Genomic DNA, 21400 nt, shown 5'->3' with positions numbered 1-21400 from the left:
ATTTTTGTTTTTGAGTTTCAGAACCGAAGTCTTCAAAAAAGATAAGTACCCCGTTGGGGATACTTTTTCTTGCTCTAAACCTATGTCAGTAAAAGTTAACAATTGTATTACCTGTGGAAAGCAAAGGGTCTATATCAGCATATCGAATGCTGAAAACGCCGAATGCAATTTAATTGAACTGAAATGTTCGAAATCTCAAAAGAGCGAACTGACTAAACATCAATTTCTTTCCCAGGGAAAGAAATCGGTGTTCCGTGCATAAAAATTTTTTTTTCAATACTTTAATCACTGACAGAAGTGGGGGGGCTTCACCCCCCAACGTGAGGGGTTGTGCCCCCCACACCCCCCCCACTTAAATATACCAACTCCAAGACCGCACCACAGTGGAGGAAATAGCAAACTCCGATGACAGCCCACCGATTTCTTTCCCTGGGAAAGAAATCTATGTTCCGTCAGTTCGCTCTTCTGAGATTTTGAACATTTCAGTTCGATTAATTTAAATTTGGCGATGTTCTTCATGTTTTACTGTTGCAGTCATTACATTTGGGTAATCCTGCTGGCAGGTTGCCCTCAGTCAGCCTGAATTCCAAAGTCTTGGGTTCTGCGTCGGCTGTCATCACCCCTTCCCTGACGTCAGGTCGTCAGGGGTATAAAAGATGCAGCCAACGCCATTTTCTTCAGTCTTTCTTGCCACGCGGTGCCTGAAGCAGAAGCAGTTCGCAAGTGCCGGTCGGCCAACTCCTGCGATTTTCGAGTTCGAATTTCAGATCCGAAGTCTTCTATAAAGCTAAGTACCCCGTTGGGGAAACTTTTTTTCTTGCTCCAGAACCGATGTCAGAAAAAGTTAATAATTGTATTTCTTGTGGGAAGCAAATACTGCATAAGGACTTTCATTCTTACTGTATTCCTTGCCTAGGCCCTGATCATAACTTTCTGGGTTGTCAGTTTTGTGCTAGATTTAACCAACGCACTATTAAGCGTCGGTATGATTTTGCTTTAAACTACTTTGGACGCAGTTTTAATTATCCAGAAATGTCGTCGGAAAGCCATCCGACTACCGGAGTTCACAAAAAACCCAAAGAAAAAGAAAGACAGCCAAGGTCCAAAACCGACAACGAAGCTTCTCCTAAGTCAGTTGCCGGTTCTCAGTGAGACGCTTGGGCAGCCCCTGACGACCACTACTTTAGAGTTGCAGGCCGCTACCGACTCCCACGTGGAGTCGGCCATGCCGCTGAAAACTCAAGGTATTGGAGGCTCTGACGCTAATCTTTCAGATGGATCCGGAGCCGCTGAGCAGGCACCGGCTTCTGAGGGTGTATTCAGACCCAAACATCTATACTTTAAACCGACTACAAAGGCAAAGACTAAAGCACCTTCAAAGGCAAAGAAGCAACCTCAAGAGCCTCGTGGACAGGCCTCCATGCCCAAAAAACAGATGCTCAAAATGGCCGAAGTCTTGATTACCTTAATCAGGGGTTCCCATCCCCCTCCTGATAAGAGGCCTAGGCAAGAGACTGACTGAATCTTCAGGTCAGGTTTCCATTTCTTCTGATTCCTCCTCTGATCAGGAATATTCTTTTCCCCCCTATGAGGACTCTGATGCTGAAGAATCCATACCTTCAGCTTCTCCTCCTGAGGACTACTCTTTTGGGGAAAACTTACATACCATGAGGGAGCATTTCCACTGGGAGAGCCAAGATTTTTCAGAGTCTAAAAAGAGGCTCAGGGATTTCCTGTTACTACCTCAGCACAAGCCACTAGCCATCCCTCCAGTGTTAGACATTGTAGATGACGTGTTTTCGGAGTCTAGTCTTACCCCTGACTCCTTACCTCCAGCTCCTGTTAAGCCTGACAGATATTACATGGTTCCTGACTCATAAATTCCTTTTTAAAAACCCTGCTGCAGACCCAAAAACTATTTCTCAGGCTTCCGCTGCAAAAAACCCTACCCCTTCTGACAGGGATTCTAGGGCACTGGATAGATGAGGAAAAAAACGTTTACACATCTGCTACCTTGGCTATAAGGGCCTTAAACTGTCAGTTTCATATGCTCAAATATCAGCAACATGGCATTGCTTAAACAGAAAATGTTAAACTCTGAATGTGCAGAAAACAAGGAAATGCAGGATATTTTGCATGCAGCTGAACAAGTTGGAAAACATACTTTGCAATGTGGTTTTGATTCTTTAGAAGCCTCCTGCAGGGCCGCAGTTACAGGCTCTGTAATTAGAAGGCATGCTTGGTTAAAGGAACAAAATCTGTCTGATCATGTTAAAGTTAAATTATTGGATGCACCTTTACAGCATGATTCTTTGTTTGGTGTTAAGGCAGAAGAGGTGTTAAAGAAAATGGAGGACAAGGCTAAATCTATGCAAACGGTCAAAGATTTCTTACAAATACAGCCACCTAGGTTTAGTAGACACTGGCCAACAAAGAATTTGTCCTTTCCTGTGTCAGACGGACCTTAAAGGGGAAGACCCAGACGCTCTAGAGGCAGATCCCAGGCACAAGCTTCTTACAGGTCAAAGCAATGGGGTGCTTCTACCTCCAAAAGTGGAGAAGACAAATCACAACCTTACAGGAAATAGTCCCAATGACTTCCCCCTGCCTGCACCAAGCACTTATTTCCTGGCAGCACCCTTGGGGGGAAAATTTGCATTTTTTTTCTCAAAATTGTCACATTATAACCCAGGACAAGTGGGTTCTAAATATCGTGTCACAAGGCTACAAGTTCCATTTCCATACCCTGCCAAAGGTAAATGGCTGGCCAGATCTGCCAAAAAATCAATGAGCAGAGATGCAAAAACAAGTCTTATCCCTCATGGGCATGAGGGCCATTCAATAAGTGCCAGAGCAGGAGCAGGGACAAGGATTTTACTCAAGACTGTTCTTGGTACCCAGAAAAAGGACAAGGCCTGGAGGCCAATACTGGACCTGTTGATTCTGGTTACATTGCTGGATATACCAAAATTCAAAATGTTGACTTTGCAGCAGCTACTGCCCATGCTGGGCAAGAATGCTTGGCTTGTAACTGTAGACCTGAAAGAGGTGTACCTGCATGTCCCAATCAGACAGATATGCAGAATATACCTCAGATTCAAGGCTGGCTCAATGCATTACCAATTCTCTGCACTGCCCTTTGGCTTATCTACTGCGCCCAGGGTCTTTACAAAGTGCCTGGCACCAGTAATTGCATTCTGCAGACAAAGAGGAATACAAATATATCCTTACTTGGACGACTGTCTAATTCAAGCAGAGAACAAGGACATCCTTCTACAGCATCTGGCGTTTGTGAAAAAGCTTCTAACATGCCTAGGGTACACAGTCAACGAAAAGAAATCAAAACTAGTACCATCTCAAGAGATAATATTCCTTGGGTGCAAGCTTAAATGCAACTGCCCAGATGGCTTATCTCACACCAGACAAACAAAGGCAACTGACTACCTACTTCAAAATGCTAGCAACAAAGGCCCAGTTATCTACAAGAAAAATTCTGCAGGCTGTGGGCTACAGGGCATCCTGCATCCTACTAATTCCATATGCAAGACTGCATATGAGGAAACTTCAATAATACCTAAAAAGTGTTTGGACTCAACATTGCCACAGCCTAGAAAGTATAATTACTCTCATTCCCTGCCTGCAACAGGAGTTTCGATGGGCAAAGGCTTGTCACCAAAACAAGGGACAGCCGTTCACATTACCCAGAGCCAGGCAAACACTAACAACGGATGCGTCAGATTATGCCTGGGGGGCCCACATGGCAGGAAGATGCATTCAGGGAACATGGACCTCAAACCAAATGCATCTAAATATCAATCAAAAAGAGATGCTAACTGTTCAAAATGCCCTGACAGCCTTCAAGGACCTACTTCGACCAGGACAACTGCTGATAAAGACAGACACCACGGTCATGTGGTATATAAACAAGCAGGGGGGCACCCATTCTTACCCCCTTTGCAGACTAGCCATGCCTTTGTGGGACACAGCATTGACTTAACAAGTACATCTGCAGGCACAATTCCTGCCAGGAAGCAAAATACTCTGACAGGTGAACTAAGCAGAAACCTCATGGATCCACACGAGTGGCAGCTGGATCCACAAGTCTTCAGCATGATAACAAGAAAATGGGGATGCCCGGACATAGATCTATTTGCCTCTCCTCACAACTACCAACTAAAGAGATTCTGCACAAGGATTTATCACAGACAAGTATGGAAAGTGGACGCCCTATCCTTCAGCTGGAAAAACCTGTTGGTATATGCCTTTCCTCCTCTGCCTCTCCTCCCCAAGGTACTCCTAAAAGTCCGACAGGAGAAGCCAAAGATGTTACTGATTGCACCAGACTGGCCCTGCCAGCACTGGTACCCAATATTAAGGAACTTGTCTCAATGCCCAGCTTGGATCCTACCTCAAGTACCGCATCTACTGTCCCAGCAAAACAATCAGATCCTGCACAGACAGCTCAGGACTTCAAACCTGGCAGCATGGCGGATAATGTAGTTATACTAAACACACCTCTCAGCAAAGCTGTGATGGATGTAATTTTGGAAGCCAGAAGGCCTAGTACTAGAAAATCTTATGCTGGAAAATGGAAGAGATTCTGTGCTTGGAACCAGCCCCAAGGAACAGATACAGCTGTGCCAAATCAGATTTTACAATACTTAACTGAGATGCTGGACAAAGGCCTATCTTTCTCATCTATTAAAATTCATGCCTCTGCCATTTCGGCTCATTACAATGCAGAGCCACCAATCTTTTCTCATCCCTTATTAAAGCAGTTCCTCAGAGGAGCCAAAAATGTAAGGCCTCCAAGGAGATCACCAGTGCCTGCATGGGACCTCAACTATGTCTTGGAAAGACTCACCCTGCCTCCTTTTGAGCCAGCTGCTACTGCTGATATAAAGTTTTTATCTTGGAAAACAGCTCTGCTCCTAGCAATAACTTCTGCAAGACAAGTTTCAGAGCTACAGGCACTCATGGCTGTAGAACCTTTTATCATTTTTTTATCAGGACAGGGTCTCCCTGAGGACAAATCCAACATTTATGCCTAAAGTGGTGTGCAGTGTGGCTCTAAACCAAACCATTCATCTGCCAACATTTTATCCAAATCCACAGAACAAGGGGGAAAGAATTCTGTATTCACTGGACGTACACAGACAGCTTAGATTCTGCTTGGATAGAACCAAAGTATTCAGAAAAACAGAGCAATTACTAGTGGCATATGCTGCAGGATCACACGGAAAGGCTACCTTAAAGCAGATTATTTCAAAGTGGATAGGCCACTGCATTTGTTTCTGCTACTTATACCTTGGCAAGCCAGTGCCTAAGGGCAGTAGGCCACATTCCACCAGAGCTGCAGCCACTTCAGCAGCCTTTCTCAGGGGAGTACCAACCAAAGACATTTTAGAGGCGGCTACTTGGAGTTCAGTGCACACCTTTACAAAGCACTATTATCTGCCACTCTACTCTAAATCCAGGGCAGGCTTTGCCACTGCAGTTCTGCAGGGTCTCATAGCCGCTCCTAATGCTGTTTAGCTCCAGCCTCCCAGCCATAGCTTTGGGAATCTACCCAAATGTAATGACTACAACAGTGAAACACGAAGAACATAGTACAGTTGTGTACACTTACCATAAATGTAGATGTTCAAGTGTATTCACTGTTGCAGTCCAGGTTACCCACCCGCCATCCCCCCTTTTCTTCTAGTGGGGCCTATCTTTCCTTCTCTGATTTATACAACCTATGTGGTGTATTTGCTTGCGGATGAAGGTAAAGTTTATATTGCTGCATGTTATTTTATATATAGATATAAATTTTGATTACCCTTTTTGGGGGCACCTGACATCTGGGACAAGAAAAACTAAAGAAAATGGCGTCAGCTGCATCTTTTATACCCCTGACGACAAGGAAGGGGTGACGACAGCTGACGCAGGACCCAAGACTTTGGAATTCAGGCCGACTGAAGACAACCTGCCAGCAGGATTACCCAAATGTAATGACTGCAACAGTGAATACACTTGAACATCTACATTTATGTTAAGTGTACACAACTGTACTTTTTCAACATTCGAAATGCTGATAGGAACCCAAAGCAAATGCCTCATAATGATTTTCATTCGTACTGCATTCCTTGCTTAGGCCCAGACCACGGCTTTGTTCTTCGTGTTTCACTGTTGCAGTTATTACATTTGGGTAATCTGCTTGCAGGTTGCCCTCAGTCGGCTTGATTAATGAAGTCTTGGGTCCTGCGTCAGTTGCTGTCCTTCCATGATGTCAGGTCGTCAGGGGCATAAAACAAGCAGCCGATGCAATTACATCAGTCTTTCTTGCCGTGCAGTGCCCGAAGCAGAAGCATTTCGCAAGTGATGGTCGGCAGACTCCTGAAATTTTTGTTTTTGATTTTCAGAACCGAAGTCTTCAGTTAAAAGCTAAGTACCCTGTTGGGGAAACATTTTCTTGATCCTTTCCGATGTCAGTAAAAGTTAATAATTGTATTACTTGTGGAAAGCAAATACCTCATAAAGATTTTCATTCGTACTGTATTCCTTGCCTAGGCCCTGACAATGACGTACCTTGCTGTCGGTTTTGTGCTTTATTTAATCAGTGCACTATCCGTCGTTTGTATATTTTTGCCTCTAAATATTTTGGATGTTCTTCGTGTTTCACTGTTGCAATCATTACATTTGGGTAATCTGCTGGCAGGTTTCCCTCAGTCGGCCTGATTAACAAAGTCTTGGGTCCTGCATCGGTTGCTGTCCCTTCTTCCATGACGAAAAACACACCAAAATTCCAAAGCAGACAGGAACACTGGAACACACGAATGGTGAAAAAACTTTCTTTAATGACAAGTCCTGGTACCTCGGCTATTCGCCTTCAGTGGAACAAATCACCATACAAAAACCATCTCCTTATATATTCATCAATCAGTCAACTCATTAATCAATTAAGGTGAAAAAATCTTCATTTAAAGTGCAACATCTTCATTTAAAACTTACATTATTTTATATTCAAAATACATCACATTATTGCATTATTACAAATCATGTACACCGATAAAAAGGAATTCAATTAACTTCATACTTTTTTAATTTCATAAATATGCATAAATCATATTTTACGTAGTAAATAAACAAGTTAATCTTCATAATATAACAATAAATGGCATAATATGAATGAAACCATCTTAGTGAAACACCACTATCTAAATTCATGCCCCTAGGATATAACATATGAAAATCAACTATCATTCTGTATTCTAGTTTATTCAATTCAGTTTTAAAATTCCCTGCATCAAAATGTGGTCTAGCCAGCACATAAAAAATGAATCCACTATAACTGCCATTATGTGCATTGACAAAATGTGAAGCCACTGGACTGTCCATATTCCTCCTCCTGATATCTCCCAAATGCTCTAAGATGCGGATTTTAACTTTCCTCGTAGTTTGACCAATATACCGAAGGGGCTTATCACAAGCACAACCTAAAATATAGACCACCCCTTGTGACAAACAATCAAATTTCTCAAAGGCTTGATACTTTTTTCCATTAATTTTGTCTCCATGCAAATTTCTAGCCCTATTGCATGCAGAACAACGTTCACAGCATTGCATACCTACACTGATTGAATCCATAGCATACTCTAACTTCCTAGTTAGCAATTCCCTCAAATTATTATACCTACGATAAGAAAAGGTAATGTGTCTTGGAAACAAATGACCAACAGACATATCAGAAGCAGCTATGTGCCAAAATTGTTTAACAACTTTCTCCAACACCCATGAAAAATCCGAAAATCTAGGTACAAAAAATAATTACCTTCCCCACATAACCTGTTCTTAATTCCAGACAGCATCATCTCCGATTATCCTCTGGAAGATGGTCTTATCTGAACCTCATTAAGAACATTCTCCCAAAATTTTGAACGTGCTTTGCTGTCGGTTTTGTGCTAAATTTAGTCAACGCTCTATTAAATGTCTGTATATTTTTGCTTCTAAATATTTTGGCTCACGATTTAACTATCCAGAAATGTTGTCTGTTAGCAATCCGACTACCGGAATACCTAAAAAACGTAATGAAAAAGACTGAGAAAGACTGTCGAGGTCTAAAACTGATGACGCTTCTCCTAAGCTAGTCGCCAGTTCGCAGGTACTCAGTGAGGTGCTTTCACAGCCCCTGATACCCGTTACTTCTGAGACCCATTCGGAGTACGGTATGCCACAAGATGCTTCAATTATGAATTAATTGACGTTTCCTTCATTACTAAGGCCTAAATTTCGATCCATGTCTAAAAAACCGACGCCCAGGCCACATGCTCAGGCCTCTATGCCTAAAAAACAAATGATAAAAATGGCTGAAGATCTAATAACTCTAATCAGGGGTAGCCAACCCCCCCCCTCCCCTCTAAGAGGCCTAGGGTTGAGCTTGATTATGAATCTTCTGATGAGGATTCTGTTTTTTCTGACTCCTCTGATGACCTGGATTTGTCCTTTCCTACTTAGGAGGATTCTCATTCAGAGGACGCCATTCCCTTTGCTCCTCCTGAGGATTTTCCTTTTGGGGAAACCTTACATACTCTAAGGGAGCATTTTCACTGGGAAAGCCAGGAATTTTCTGATTCAAAAAAGTGGCTTGGGGATTTCCTTCTCCTACCTCAGCATAGGCCTTTGGCTATTCCTCCTGTACTAGGCTTTGTTGATGATGCTTTTTCGGAATCCAGTTTCGCTTCCGATTCCCTGCCTCCTGCTCCCAGTAAACCTGACCGATACTACAGGGTCCCTGAGTCACATAAGTTGCTTTTCAAAATTCCTATTGCAGATACAGAGACTATTTCACAGCGGCCCAAGGGCATTAAGGCTTCTACTACTAAAAATCCTACCCCTTCTGATAGAAACTCCAGGGCGCTGGATAGATGGGGTAAAAAGGTTTATACTTCAGCAACCTTGGCAATTAGAGCTTTAAACTGCCAATTGCATATGTTAAAATATCAGCAAAATGTTACTGGACTGCTTAAACAGAAAATTATGCTGATTCCTGACTCTCTGGAAAATAAAGACTTTCAGGATTTAATGCATTCTGCTGAACAAGTTGGAAAACATACTTTGCAATGCGGTTTAGATTCTTTAGAGGCCTCTTGCAGGGCTGCTGTTACTGGGTCTGTGCTTAGAAGGCATGCTTGGCTTAAGGAGCAATCTTTGCCTGATCATGGTAAAGCTAAATTGTTGGATGCGCCTTTAAATCAGGACTGCCTGTTTGGCAACAAGGCTGAAGAAGTTCTTAAAAAGATGGAAGATAAAGCTAAATCTATGCAAACTGTTAAAGATTTTTTACAAGTTTAGTCTCCTAGATTTAGTAGGCACTGGCCTTCTAAGAATTGGTCCTTTCCAGCCCCTTCCAGGTTTTCTCAAGCCAAACCCAGACACAGCAAAAACCCCAGGTTTCAGTCCCAGGGGACTCAGAACTAAGCAGTGGGGGACCTCTGCTTCCAATTCTGGGAATATCAAGACACCCCCCTGTACTGTCTCAATGACTTCCTTTTAAAATTTCCAAGTATTTATCTTCTGACTGCCCCTTTGGGGGGAAAGATTGCTCTTCATGCAAAGAACTGGGAACTCATTACCCAGGACAAATGGGTTTTAAATATAGTATCCCAGGGATACAGATTTCACTTCCACACATTGCCAACACCAAGTGGGTGGCCAGACCTACCACCAAATCGGTGGGCAGAGGCTCAAAAGCAAGTACTTTCTCTCTTAAGCATGGGGGCTATTCAACTGGTACCAGAAGAGGAAAAAGGGCAAGGTTTCTACTCCAGTTTTTTCCTGGTACCCAGAAAAGACTAATCATGGTGTCCAATCCTGGGCCAGTCTACTCTGAACACCTTTCTGGAGATTCCAATATTCAAGATGCTGACTCTTCATCAACTACTTCCTATGCTAGACAAAGACGCCTGGTTGGCAACACTAGATATAAAAGAAGCATACCTGCACATCCCAGTCAGGGAGTCTTGCAGAAGATACCTACGCTTCAAAGCAGGCTACATGCACTGTCAGTTCTCTTCACTGCCCTTTGGCATTTCTACTGCGCCCAGGATATTCACAAAGTGCCTAGCTCCAGTTATTGCATTTTGCAGGCAAAGAAGTATTCAGATATACCCATACCTGTCGGTTGTCTAATTCAGGCAGAAAGCCAGGACATACTTTTGAATCATCTGGGGTTTGTAAAAAGGATTCTAACTTGTCTGGGGTACACCATAAATGAAAAGAAATCACACCTGGTACCCTGTGAACAAATTGCATTCCTGGGAGCAAGCTTGAATACAACTTCCCAGATGGCTTACCTCACACCAGAAAGGCAAATTAATTTTACAACTTGCTTCAAACAAGTGGCCTCAAAAACCCTGCTATCTGCAAGACAAATACTGCAAGCCTTGGGATTCATGGCCTCCTGCATTCTTCTAATTCCATATGCAAGACTGTATATGAGGAAACTACAGTGGTATCTAAAAAGCCTGTGGAGTCAACATTCTCACAGCCTAGAAACAATGATTCCTGTCGTACCTTGCCTGTGCTAGAGTTCCTTTGGTGGGCAAAGGCCTGCCACCAAAACAAGGGACTAACTTTCACACCACCCCCTGCCGCCCAAACCCTAACAGATGCATTAGACTATGCATGCGGGGGCTCACCTGGCAGGGAAGTGAATTCAGGGCAAATGGAACCCAAGTCAAATGCACCTGCATATCAATCAAAAATAAATGTTAGTGGTACAGAATGCTCTGACAGCCTTCAAGAACTAAATTCTTCCAGGACAACTAATGGTAAAGACGGACAACACCATGTTTATGTGGTACATAAACAAGCAGGGGGTACACATTCTTACCCCCTCTGCAGACTAGCCATGGCATTGTGGAACACGGCTTTGAGCTACCAAGTGCACCTGCAAGCTCAATTCCTGCCAGGAAAATTAAATACACTTGCAGACGAACTAAGCAGAAACCTCATGGACCCACACAAGTGGAAACTGGAGCCAAGGATTTTCAACATGTTGACAAGCGAATGGGGGAGCCCAGATATAGACCTGTTTGCCTCCCCCCAGAACTACCAATTGGACAAATTTTGCACAAGGACTCCCCACAAACAAGCCTGGAAAGTGGATGCTCTGTCCTTCAGCTGGAAAAACCTATCAGTCTTTGCCTTCCACTCGCTGCCTCTGCTCTCCAAAGTACTACTAAAAGTCAAACAGGACAAACCAAGGATGATTTTGATTGCTCCAGACTGGCCGCGTCAACACTGGTACCCCCTCCTGTGCAGTGTGTCACAGTTATCTCCATGCCACCTGCCTCAAACTCCTTCCCTACTGTTTCAGCAGGAGAACCAGATTCTGCACCCTCAGGTCCAACACTGAACCTTGCAGCCTGGCTGATTACTTACTCTCCCTTACTATCCCTCAGCAAACCTGTGATGGATGTCATCTTAGAGGCAAGGAGGCCTAGTACTAAAAAATCTTATGCTGAAAAATGGAAATGATTCTGTGCCTGGAACCAATCTCAAGGGATGAGCACAGCAGCGCCCAATTTTCCTCAGATTTTACAATACTTAACTGAGATGCTTCACAAGGGCCTGTCTTTTTCCTCCATTAAAATCCACTCCTCAGCCATTTCAGCTCATTATAACACAGAACTTCCCCCTATTCTCTCATCCACTGCTCAAGCAGTACCTCAGAGGGGCCAAAAATTTGAGGCCACCCAGGAGAGCTCCAACCCCAGCCTGGGACCTTAACTTTGTCTTGGAGATACTCACTCTACCTCCTTTTGAGCCAGCTGCTACTGCAGACCTAAAATTTCTTTCTTGGATAACAGCTTTCCTTTTGGCAATCACTTCAGCTAGAAGGGTATCTGAATTACAGGCTCTTATGGCAGTGGAGCCTTTCATCATCTTGCATGCGGACAGTGTCACTCAGAACAAATCCATCCTTTATGCCCAAGGTGGTATCCAGTGTGGCTCTTAATCAGTCCATTCATTTGCCAACCTTCTTTCACAGTCCACAGAACAAATGGGAACGGTTTCTGCATTCCTTGGATATGCACAGACAACTTAGATTCTACTTGAACAGGACTAAACCTCAAAGAAAAACTGAACTGCTGGTAGCATTTGCTGCAGGAGCAGAGGGGAAGGCTATTTCAAAACCATTTCTAAATGGATAAGCCATTGCATTAATTTCTGCTATAAGCACCATGAAAAACCTATCTTCTAGGGGATCAGATCTCACTCCACCAGGGCTGCATCTACCTCTACAGCCTTTATCTGAGGTGTCCCTACCAGGGACATCTTAGAAGTTGCTACCTGGAGCTCTGTACATACCTTCAAGCATTACCGCATGCCTATTTTTTCTAAATCAAGAGCTGGTTTTGCCACTGCAGTCTTGCAGGGCTTAATAGCTGGTCCTAATGCTGTCTAACTTCCTCCTCCCTTCCTTAGCTTTTGTGAATCAACCCAAATGTAATGACTGCAAAAGTGAAACACGAAGAACATAGTGCAGTTGTGTACACTTACCATAAATGTAGATGTTTGAGTGTATTCACTGTTGCAGTCCTGGTTAACCTCCCTCCAGCCCCCTGACTTCTCTTGGCTATACTTTCCTTCTTGTTTAGTGTATTTCAGCTTTCTGGTGTATTTGCTTTTTGTTGGAGGTGTAACCTAACATATAATTGCTTCCCATTATGGGGGCACCTGATATCTGGGGCAAGAAAAACTGATGTAATGGCATCGGCTGCATGTTTTATACCCCCTGACGTCATGGAGAGACAGAATCTGACACAGGGATTCAAGACTTTGATATTCAAGACGACTGAGGGCTACCTGTAGGCAGATAACCTAAATGTAATGACTGCAACAGTGAATACACTCAAACATTAACATTTATGGTAAGTGTACACAACTGTACATCTGAAGTAGGATATTCATTTGTCTGCAACCTGTGGGTTATGGATCCGATATCGGATCCGAACCGGCATGGTTTTCCAGCTATGGATCCAAGCTCTCAGCTCCTCCCCTCACCCATAATGCCCTGCTCTACCCTCATGACCTCAGATCTTGTTTGCCGCGCTGGTAACTAGATGTGGATTACATAGCTCTCAGCTAAGTAGACTTTTTCTTGTTGAAAAATAGAGAATTTTTTCTTTCTTTAACAATTTTTGTGTGAAAGTTGTAGGTTTCCCGTTATTATTGACTGTTTTTAGTTTAATTTAATTTTCAGTAGTAATTTTTATTCCCTCCCCTCGCTGGTACGTAGAGTGTGTGTGAGGCCTGTGTGCTTCTTTTATTGTTTAAGTTACTTTTCTGTAACTTTAGGTTAGTTTATAGACTATGGCTGAACAGCCTAAGTCCATATTTTCAAAATGCTCCGAGTGTGGCCATAAGCTCTCACCGGCCGATGGCCACACTCGGTGTGTTAAGTGTCTTGGGGTTGAGCACCTCACATCTGGTTGTTCCATTTGTGCAGGGTTCAACCCCAGGGCACTGAGGGAGCGGAGGTCCAAGCTGGTCTTGGCGGGTCTTTTACCGCGGACTCGGCTCCGACCTCCGCTCCTTCGGGACTCCTGGCTGCAGTTGTTCCCCTGTGGCACCCCTCCTGCTCCTGGGACTCAAACTCCCGCTTCAGGACAGGAGAGGGATGCATCTAAAGGACCGGAGGAGAAGCACCTGGCGGGCCGAGACCTCTGTTTCGGCCCGCCAGCCAAGCGAGCTTCTCCCGGCTTCCTGTCGGTCGGTCTCCTCCTTCGGCTCCGGTCCCCTGTGTGCTTCTCACCTGGTCCTGAGGAGGAGGAGACCGATCTCCGTCGAGGCTATCGAGGAGGCATTCCAGGCCTACCTCGGTAGCCTCGTCGAGATCTACCCATAGCCTTTCGGATGCTGATCTGGACGGATGATGAGAAGGTTCATCCAGGCCCAGATGCAGATGGGAGTGCTCTTGCCTCCCCTCGGGAGCTCAACACCCTTTTAAGCCTATTGCTCCTTCTCCGACCCGCTATCCGGGTTCGAGCAACTGGAGCCGAGCAGCCGGGCGGGGAGGTCGGATCCGATAGTACTTGGTACCGGATCCGACCATGCCCTCAGTGCGTCGGATCCGATCTCGGAGCCTGGATCCGAGCCGGATCCGGGGATCAGTGCTCCCGGCGCCGTCTGTGTCGGAGCGCACTGTCGCCGGATCCGAGTGCTTGGCGCCGGCTCCGATCCACTCTTCGGATCCGAGGGAGCCGATTGTCGGATCCTTTGATCGAGGTCGGCTCCCTTCGGCTTTTGATGTAGTGGAGAGGGCTCTGTTGAGGGTCTCCGGACCCCGGCACTTGCTTCGGCTCAGATCCATGCTCCCTCTGCACTGGGACAGGCTTCCACCATCCGGCCCCTGGGACAGCCCGTTTCTGTGCCCCAAGTTGCTCCCATGGAGCAAATTGCTGTTTGCGAGGACTCCTCTGACAGCCCCCAGAGGAGGCCCTCGCAAGCATACATGCAAAGGAGGCACATTGACTCCCGAGTCTCTCACTGAAGACACGGACTTGGAGGAAGGGAAGGCTCCCCACGGTCACCCCGAGGATGTCTCCTTCGGAGACATCATGGAAATGCTCCGTATTAGGGGGTGGTCTGCCCCAAGTCTTCCTCGGACGAGTCCGTGTTCTTGGAGGCATTCAAACGGGCCCGTCTACCTCTTGGGTGTCCCCTGCCGACCCCTGGTGGACCTTATTACCACCAGGGCGTGGAAGGAACCGGACACCATGGAGCCAATTCCCAAAAGACCTGACAGGATCCTTAGCCCGCCCTCCGACAGGACCCATTGGAGTAAGGGGCCTCCTGTAGATGCCATGTTGATGGCGGCGGCCACAAAGAGGGAACTGGCTCAGGAGAGTCCCTCAGTCCACCCACCGAGCAAGGAGTCTCGGATGATGGACCGCTTGGGGAAGCGGATGTTCAGTTCGGCGACCTTCTCGGTAAGGCGCTGAACTATTTGGCACATGTTATTCGGATGCAGCGAGACCTTATTAAGAGTACGCTGCATCCCCTGAGTCCATTTCGAGGAGGACAGAGCTCTGCACTCCACCAAAATGGCCACTCTTAGGTCAGTCACAAATACTTCTATGCTACTCTCCCATGCTACGGAGGGCCGCTAGAGCTGCGGGACAGGACTGGTCACTAGACGTCAGGCCTGGCTCCGCCACTGCGATTTTTCTGAGCCCTTCAAGGCGTCGTTTGCAACGCCCCTTTGATGGTTCTGCTCTGTTTGGCAAGACCGTTCGCGAGGCGTTGACCCAGAGCGAAGGACGGAAGACGCTGTCTGCCGTCGGAATCCGCTTCTCTGCACCCCAGAGGCCCTATTCTAGGAACCAAAAGGGTCAGAAGAAGATGTGGTTCGAAGTCGCAGCAGTCCCAGCCTGCTCCGGACAACCAGTCCTTCCGTGGCAGAGGAGGACAGGGAGGACGCCGCCCTAGAGGCAGAGGGGCTCCCAGAAACTTCGGGTCCAGGGAACCTTTCTCTGAACGGCCGCGCAGCAACCCTGAGGGTTGCCCGACTGCTCTACTCTGGAGGCAGTCGGGGGCGTTCCGGGGCACCTAGCGGCATGGGAGTCCATAACATCGGACCGCTGGGTTCTCCAAATCATATCCAGGGATATCGCATTCCTTTCCTTCACCTTCCAAAGATGAAGTCCCTCCCAGACGTACCACCCGGTCAAAGGGAGGCCGCTTTGGCAGAAATTGGCCATCTGCTAGAGAAAAGAGCCATCCAGCCCGTTCCCCAGACCAGATCGGATCAGGGTTCTACTCCAGGTTCTTTTAGTGCCAAAAGACGGGGAACTAAGACCAATCCTAGACCTCTCTCTCTTGAATCTGGCAGTCCCCAAAGAAAAATTCGAATGGTCACTCTACAATCTATTCTCCCCTTCTGGGAGAAGGCCACTGGATGTGCTCGATAGATCTCAAGGACGTACTACCACATCCTAATGGACAGGCGCTCAGGAGGTTTCTCCGCTTCGGCTGGGAGCCAGTCACTACCAGTTCGGGTCCTTCCCTTTGGTCTCACCACAGCCCCAGGGTGTTTACCAAAGTACTAGCAGTGGTAGCGGCCCACCTGAGGCTTCAGGGGTGCAGGTCTTTCCCTACCTGGACGACTGGCTCCTTACCGCCCCAACAAGGCATCTACTTCTCTCGGCGCGAGACTCCTTTCTCCATCTTGCTCCATTTCTGGGCATCACAATAAATACAAACAAGTCCAACCTGGCACCCACTCAGCTCTTAGATTTCATAGGGGCCAGACTAGACACAAGGAGTTTACGAGCCTTCCTCACTGCGGACAGAGTTCTAAATCTGCAGCTCCAGGTGCGGGCCATTCTCCATTCATGTTCTGTTCCAGCGGAGTTGGTCCTGAGGGCTCTAGGGTCCATGGCTTCGTCGATAGCACTTCTTCCTCTTGCAAGGCTCAATATGCGCATTCTACAGTGGACGCTCTTAGTACAGTGGTCATACCTTGCTCTCCCCATGCATCATCCCATAGCGATCAGCAAGGCTTGCAAGCGGTCCCTCTTGTGGTGGCTCCACTGCCCGGATCTCCACGAGGGTCGCCCATTTTGTGCTTCTCCGCCTCTCGCCACGGTGACCACGGACGCCTCCCACCTCGAGTGGGGGCACTTTGGCCGGACAGTCCAAGGCACGTGGAGCGATTCAGAGACCTTACTGCATATCAATGTTCTAGAGATGAGAGCAGTGCTCTTAGCGTTGCTAGCACTTCAGGACTTTCTTCCCTTGGGAACAATTGCGATTCAATCGGACAATATGTCTGTTGTCTGGTACATCAACAAGCAAGGGGAACAAGGTCTTACCCTCTTTGTCGAGAGGCCATGAGAGTTTGGGAATGGGCAATCTCCACCAATCGCTTTCTCATAGCAACGCACATTCCGGTCGGTCCAACATCCTAGCGGACAAGCTCAGTCGCACCATTCTGACCCCTTACGAGTGGTCTCTCAATTCTCAAGTAGCGAACGCATATTCGCACGGTGGGGAACCCTTCATGCGATCTTTTGCTTCTCCCTCAAACACCAAGTGCGACAGTTTTTTCGCTCTAATACCTCCTCCCGGAGGTACCCCAAGAGACGCTCTGGTGCATGCTTGGCCACCCGGTCTTCTGTATGCCTATCCACCCTTGCCTCTGATGCTGCAAGTTCTTCAGAAAGCCTCTCGGGTGGGTTGCAGAATGATTCTCATTGCTCCATTCTGGCCTCGACAGATCTGGTTCCCCTTCCTAAGGTCTCACTCGGTGAATCCTCCTTGGATTCTAGATCCCATTCCGGATCTGATATCCCATCCATCCTGCATTCCTCCTCCGAACCTGGACAACCTGAAGCTGACCGCTTGGCTGCTCCAGTTCCACTCTTGATAAGGACTCGGTATTTCTTCACGGGTGAAGGCTATTTAGGTGGCGGCTCATAAACCATCCACTAGAAAGGTTTACCGAAGCAAATGGAAACGTTACTCTGTGTGGGCGGAGCGGCAAGGCCTAGATCCCTTCACGGTTCCTCTCCCTGTAGTGCTTGATTTTCTAACCTCTCTCTTTAATGATGGTGCCAGCAGTTCCACAGTCAAAGTTCAACTGGCGGCAATTTCTCACTATCACATTGGTCAAGAGTCTAATCCTCTTATGTCAGCCAAATTGTGCAAAACATTTCTTAAAGGTACTTTCCTTCTCAGGCCCCTATAAAGCAAGCAGTTCCTCCTTGGGACCTTTCTTTGGTCCTACAGGCCTTGACCGCTCCCCTTCGAGCCAGCGGCTCGGTGGATCTCAAATTCTTGTCCTACAAGACAGCCTTTTTGGTAGCCATTACATCAGCCAAGAGAGTTTCTGAACTTCAAGCTTTATCAGCTAAACCTCCTTACTTGGTATTTCATCCGGACCGTGTCTCCCTCAGGACCAACCCGTCCTTCCTTCCTAAAATCGCTTCTGAAGCAAACATCAATCAATCCATTAACCTCCCTGTTTTCTTCCCTAAGTATGAAAACAAAGGTGAATATAAGCTACACACTAGATGTTCACAGGCAACTTAGATTTTATCTCAACAGGACAGCTGGTCATAGGCAATCCGACCAGCTGTTTATTTCCTTTGCAAAATTCAATTTGGGCAAGCCAATTTCTAAAGTTTCTCTGTCCCGCTGGATTTCACAGTGCATTTTATTGGCTTATCAAGCGTCAGGAAGGCCCGCACCGGGGGGTGTTCATGCCCATTCAACCCGGTCAGTATCTACCTCGGCAGCCTTCAAAGCTAGGATTCCTCTAGATGATATTTGTGCAGCAGCCACGTGGGCTTCATCTCATACATTTATTTCTCACTATAAGTTGGATCTTGCATCTAGGGGTAGAGCATCCTTTGGCTCCGTGGTGCTCCGGAATATCCTTCCATGATGGCCGCCCAAGATTCAGGTAGCTGGGGACTCTGTCCCACAGGTTGCAGACAAATGAATATCCTACTTCAGATTTAGAAGTTATGTACTCACCATAACGTTCCATCTGAGTAGGTGTATTCATTTGTCTGCAACCATCCCGCCCTCCTATCCCCCTGGCCTTTCAGTTTCCTGCATATTCCTTGTTACCCTTTTGAGGGTATTGTTGCTTTGGCAAACTCGATCTGAGGTCATGAGGGTAGAGCAGGGCATTATGGGTGAGGGGAGGAGCTGAGAGCTTGGATCCATAGCTGGAAAACCATGCCGGTTCGGATCCGATATCGGATCCATAACCCACAGGTTGCAGACAAATGAATACACCTACTCAGATGGAACGTTATGGTGAGTACATAACTTCTAATTTTGGCAAACAGAGTGGGGAAACAAACATCTGCAAGCAGTAGGCCAGCTGTTAGATTGTTATACTTAGTTTAATTGGGTTGCTAAAAGAAGGATTTTGTGTTTCTCAAGCTGACTTTGGTGCAGAACGTCCTCTAAAATTAGGGGTTTGATACACTAGTTACAGTAACATTCTTGTAAGCTTAGTTGGTACATTGACTTGACATCATTAAAGTATTTTATTTATGACCATATATAGGGTTTTGTGAGTGTACAACAGTTTTATTATTTTGGGGGATTTTATTTTCAGACAGGGGAGCTGCGGACAAAGATGAGCCAATCCCATGAAGACAGTTTAACAAGTGTTGCATGGAATCCAGATGGAAAGAGATTTGTAACAGGCGGCCAGCGTGGGCAGTTCTATCAGTGCGTAAGTAGACTTGCCAATGTTGCTTCAGATGTGCAGCGAAGAAATGTCTTTGAAAGGAAGTCACAGTCATGTGCAGATATGCTGCATTTAGTTTCAGAGGAGTAATTGGCTTTACCACTGTAACATTGCATGTGTTAACCAAGTCTGTACTGTACACTTCAAAGATCTCAATAGGAATTTACATTGGAGTGAATGCTGGAGGGAAGGAGTCTTGGAAAATCTGAAGATAGTACAATACTGTAACCAAAACAGCATGGTTTTACAACAGTTCATGTCAAAGAAAAAGTCATTTGTCAGGTTCATTGGAGATGTGAAGTTGTTCTCTCTCGCCTTCATTCTCACTGATTGGTTCGGAGCTGATCCTCTGCTCCACTCTGTCAGATGCTAAAGCTCAAGGTCTTCAAACAGCTCGTGGCCTACTTCCTATCCCATGATGTAATAGTGCTTCCCCCAGATTTTGTTTGCCGCTGCAAAAGATCTGGAGTTCCTTGACAGCTCTGACCAGTATTGTTAAAATATCTTTGTATTTTCTTTCTACAATTTCTTGGTGGTGGTATATAGAAAAAAATGTATGCATTTTTTGTGTTTGATAGTTATATTTAGTATTAGAGTGCTTTTTCTCTGCATTTGTGGCCGCTTTTTTCTAGGCCTATTTATAAAAATTATCTTGGAGATTATTTAGTTAAGGCAACTTTCCTCCCTATCCCTTCTGTCTGCTTTAAAGTAGCAAGCCCGTTTTTTTTATTAGGGCAGTAGTAGTTCGCCTTTCTACTGTTAGATTTGAATTTGTAAATTTAATTCAGCCCTGTGGTGGTGGTAGGGTTGTATTATATCTTTGAATAGCATTGTATGCTTCTTACAGTTAGTACCATAGTTTTTTGTAGTGTAGAGTTAGACCCTGTTTTCATTGGGCTATTATTGTTATTGTTGATATTGTGTGCTTTGTTACATAGTGTGTTGTTGTGTTATATTATATAGTTACAGCTGTGCAGCCAAGTGCTCCAGATTGTGCGGAATGCTCCGCATTTGGGATTGATTTTAACCCACTGTTCTGCAGTTCTGCATTGAACAGTGGTGGCTCCTCTTTGCAATTTTTGACTGGCTTGTATACCGCAATTAAAGCCAGTCAACATTGCGGTATACATGCCAATCAAGCATCTATTCGTGTTTCTGATGCAAAGGGAGCCACAAAATGTGGCCAGTCACATGCCACTACTAGTGTTTTCACGCTGCTACGGTATCTGTAAGATGGGTGTGCTTCTAATGTTTTTGTGTTTTGTGAATTGTGACTGAATATTTGGATCAGAAATCATGAAAGTGATGCTTTGGGCAGGGCTGTCTCGTGTATAATGCCTGTTTGTTCAATAAATCATTTGGTTGTATACAACTTTTCTTACTGGTGTGAATTTACTTTTGTGCTCATCCGTGTTCTATTTCAGATGTGCCGTGTTTCTCATTAATTTCCCTTCCCTGGTACTAGGTTACTGAATTTGGTGGCCTTTTGAGAAATAATAGTTAGCACCACTGACTACAGACTGATTCTGAGGACACTGGCAGTAACTACCCATTCAGACACAAACTGTATGTTTTAAGCATGGTTGTAACTGTGTATGGTGAAAGCAATTCTGTGCAATGCATACTGAGTGTATGACAATTTGTACTCGTGCATTATAGTACGAAGGTGTGTGTTGCACTGTGAGTTCCTTTAAACTCCTGAAACTCATGGGATTACTGCCCATTCTCACATATTTCATTCATACATTAATTCATTCACTCTCTTGGTGCCCGCTTAATCCATGGGGAAGGTGGGGGGGCTGAAACCTTTTTTGGTTTTTAGTGAACAGAGTGTAGACGGACCAATTCCTGACTGTGTGCCATTACATCTCAGTATCTCGCACCACCTTAGACTTCATTTTGTTTATATATTATGGCATGTAGGACACATTAGAAAAGGGGATGGTTTAAATTTACTGTATATTATTCATATACTGTCTCCTCCTGTTTCTTTATAATAGGAAGTTTTTTCATAATTTTTTTGAGGTATTTGCAGCTGTTTTCCTTGCTTCTGGCAGAACATTGTGCATACTGAAATAATACACGTTTCTATTTTGTAGCAACCAGTATGATGTTATAAGGTTCAACACAAAGGATAGTGTC

General features: G+C 45.5%; 1 protein-coding gene across 8 annotated transcripts in view; it reads left to right on the top strand.

Moving 5' to 3' along the window:
* Positions 1–21400, top strand: part of WDR26 (WD repeat domain 26) — a 2773460-nt gene that overhangs the window by 1445811 nt on the left and 1306249 nt on the right. For all 8 annotated transcript variants that reach the window (XM_044058793.1, XM_044058834.1, XM_044058809.1 and 5 more), the window contains exon 9: positions 19124–19243. In XM_044058793.1, coding sequence (XP_043914728.1) covers positions 19124–19243 — 120 coding nt within the window. The remainder of the gene's footprint in view (positions 1–19123; positions 19244–21400) is intronic.

The sequence above is a fragment of the Protopterus annectens genome, chromosome 1.part2, assembly GCF_019279795.1.
Source record: "Protopterus annectens isolate FY-2018-M chromosome 1.part2, PAN1.0, whole genome shotgun sequence".
Taxonomy (NCBI): Eukaryota; Metazoa; Chordata; order Ceratodontiformes; family Protopteridae; genus Protopterus; species Protopterus annectens.
The sequence above is the reverse complement of the archived record's forward strand: the minus strand, read 5'-3'. Positions and strand labels throughout refer to the sequence as shown.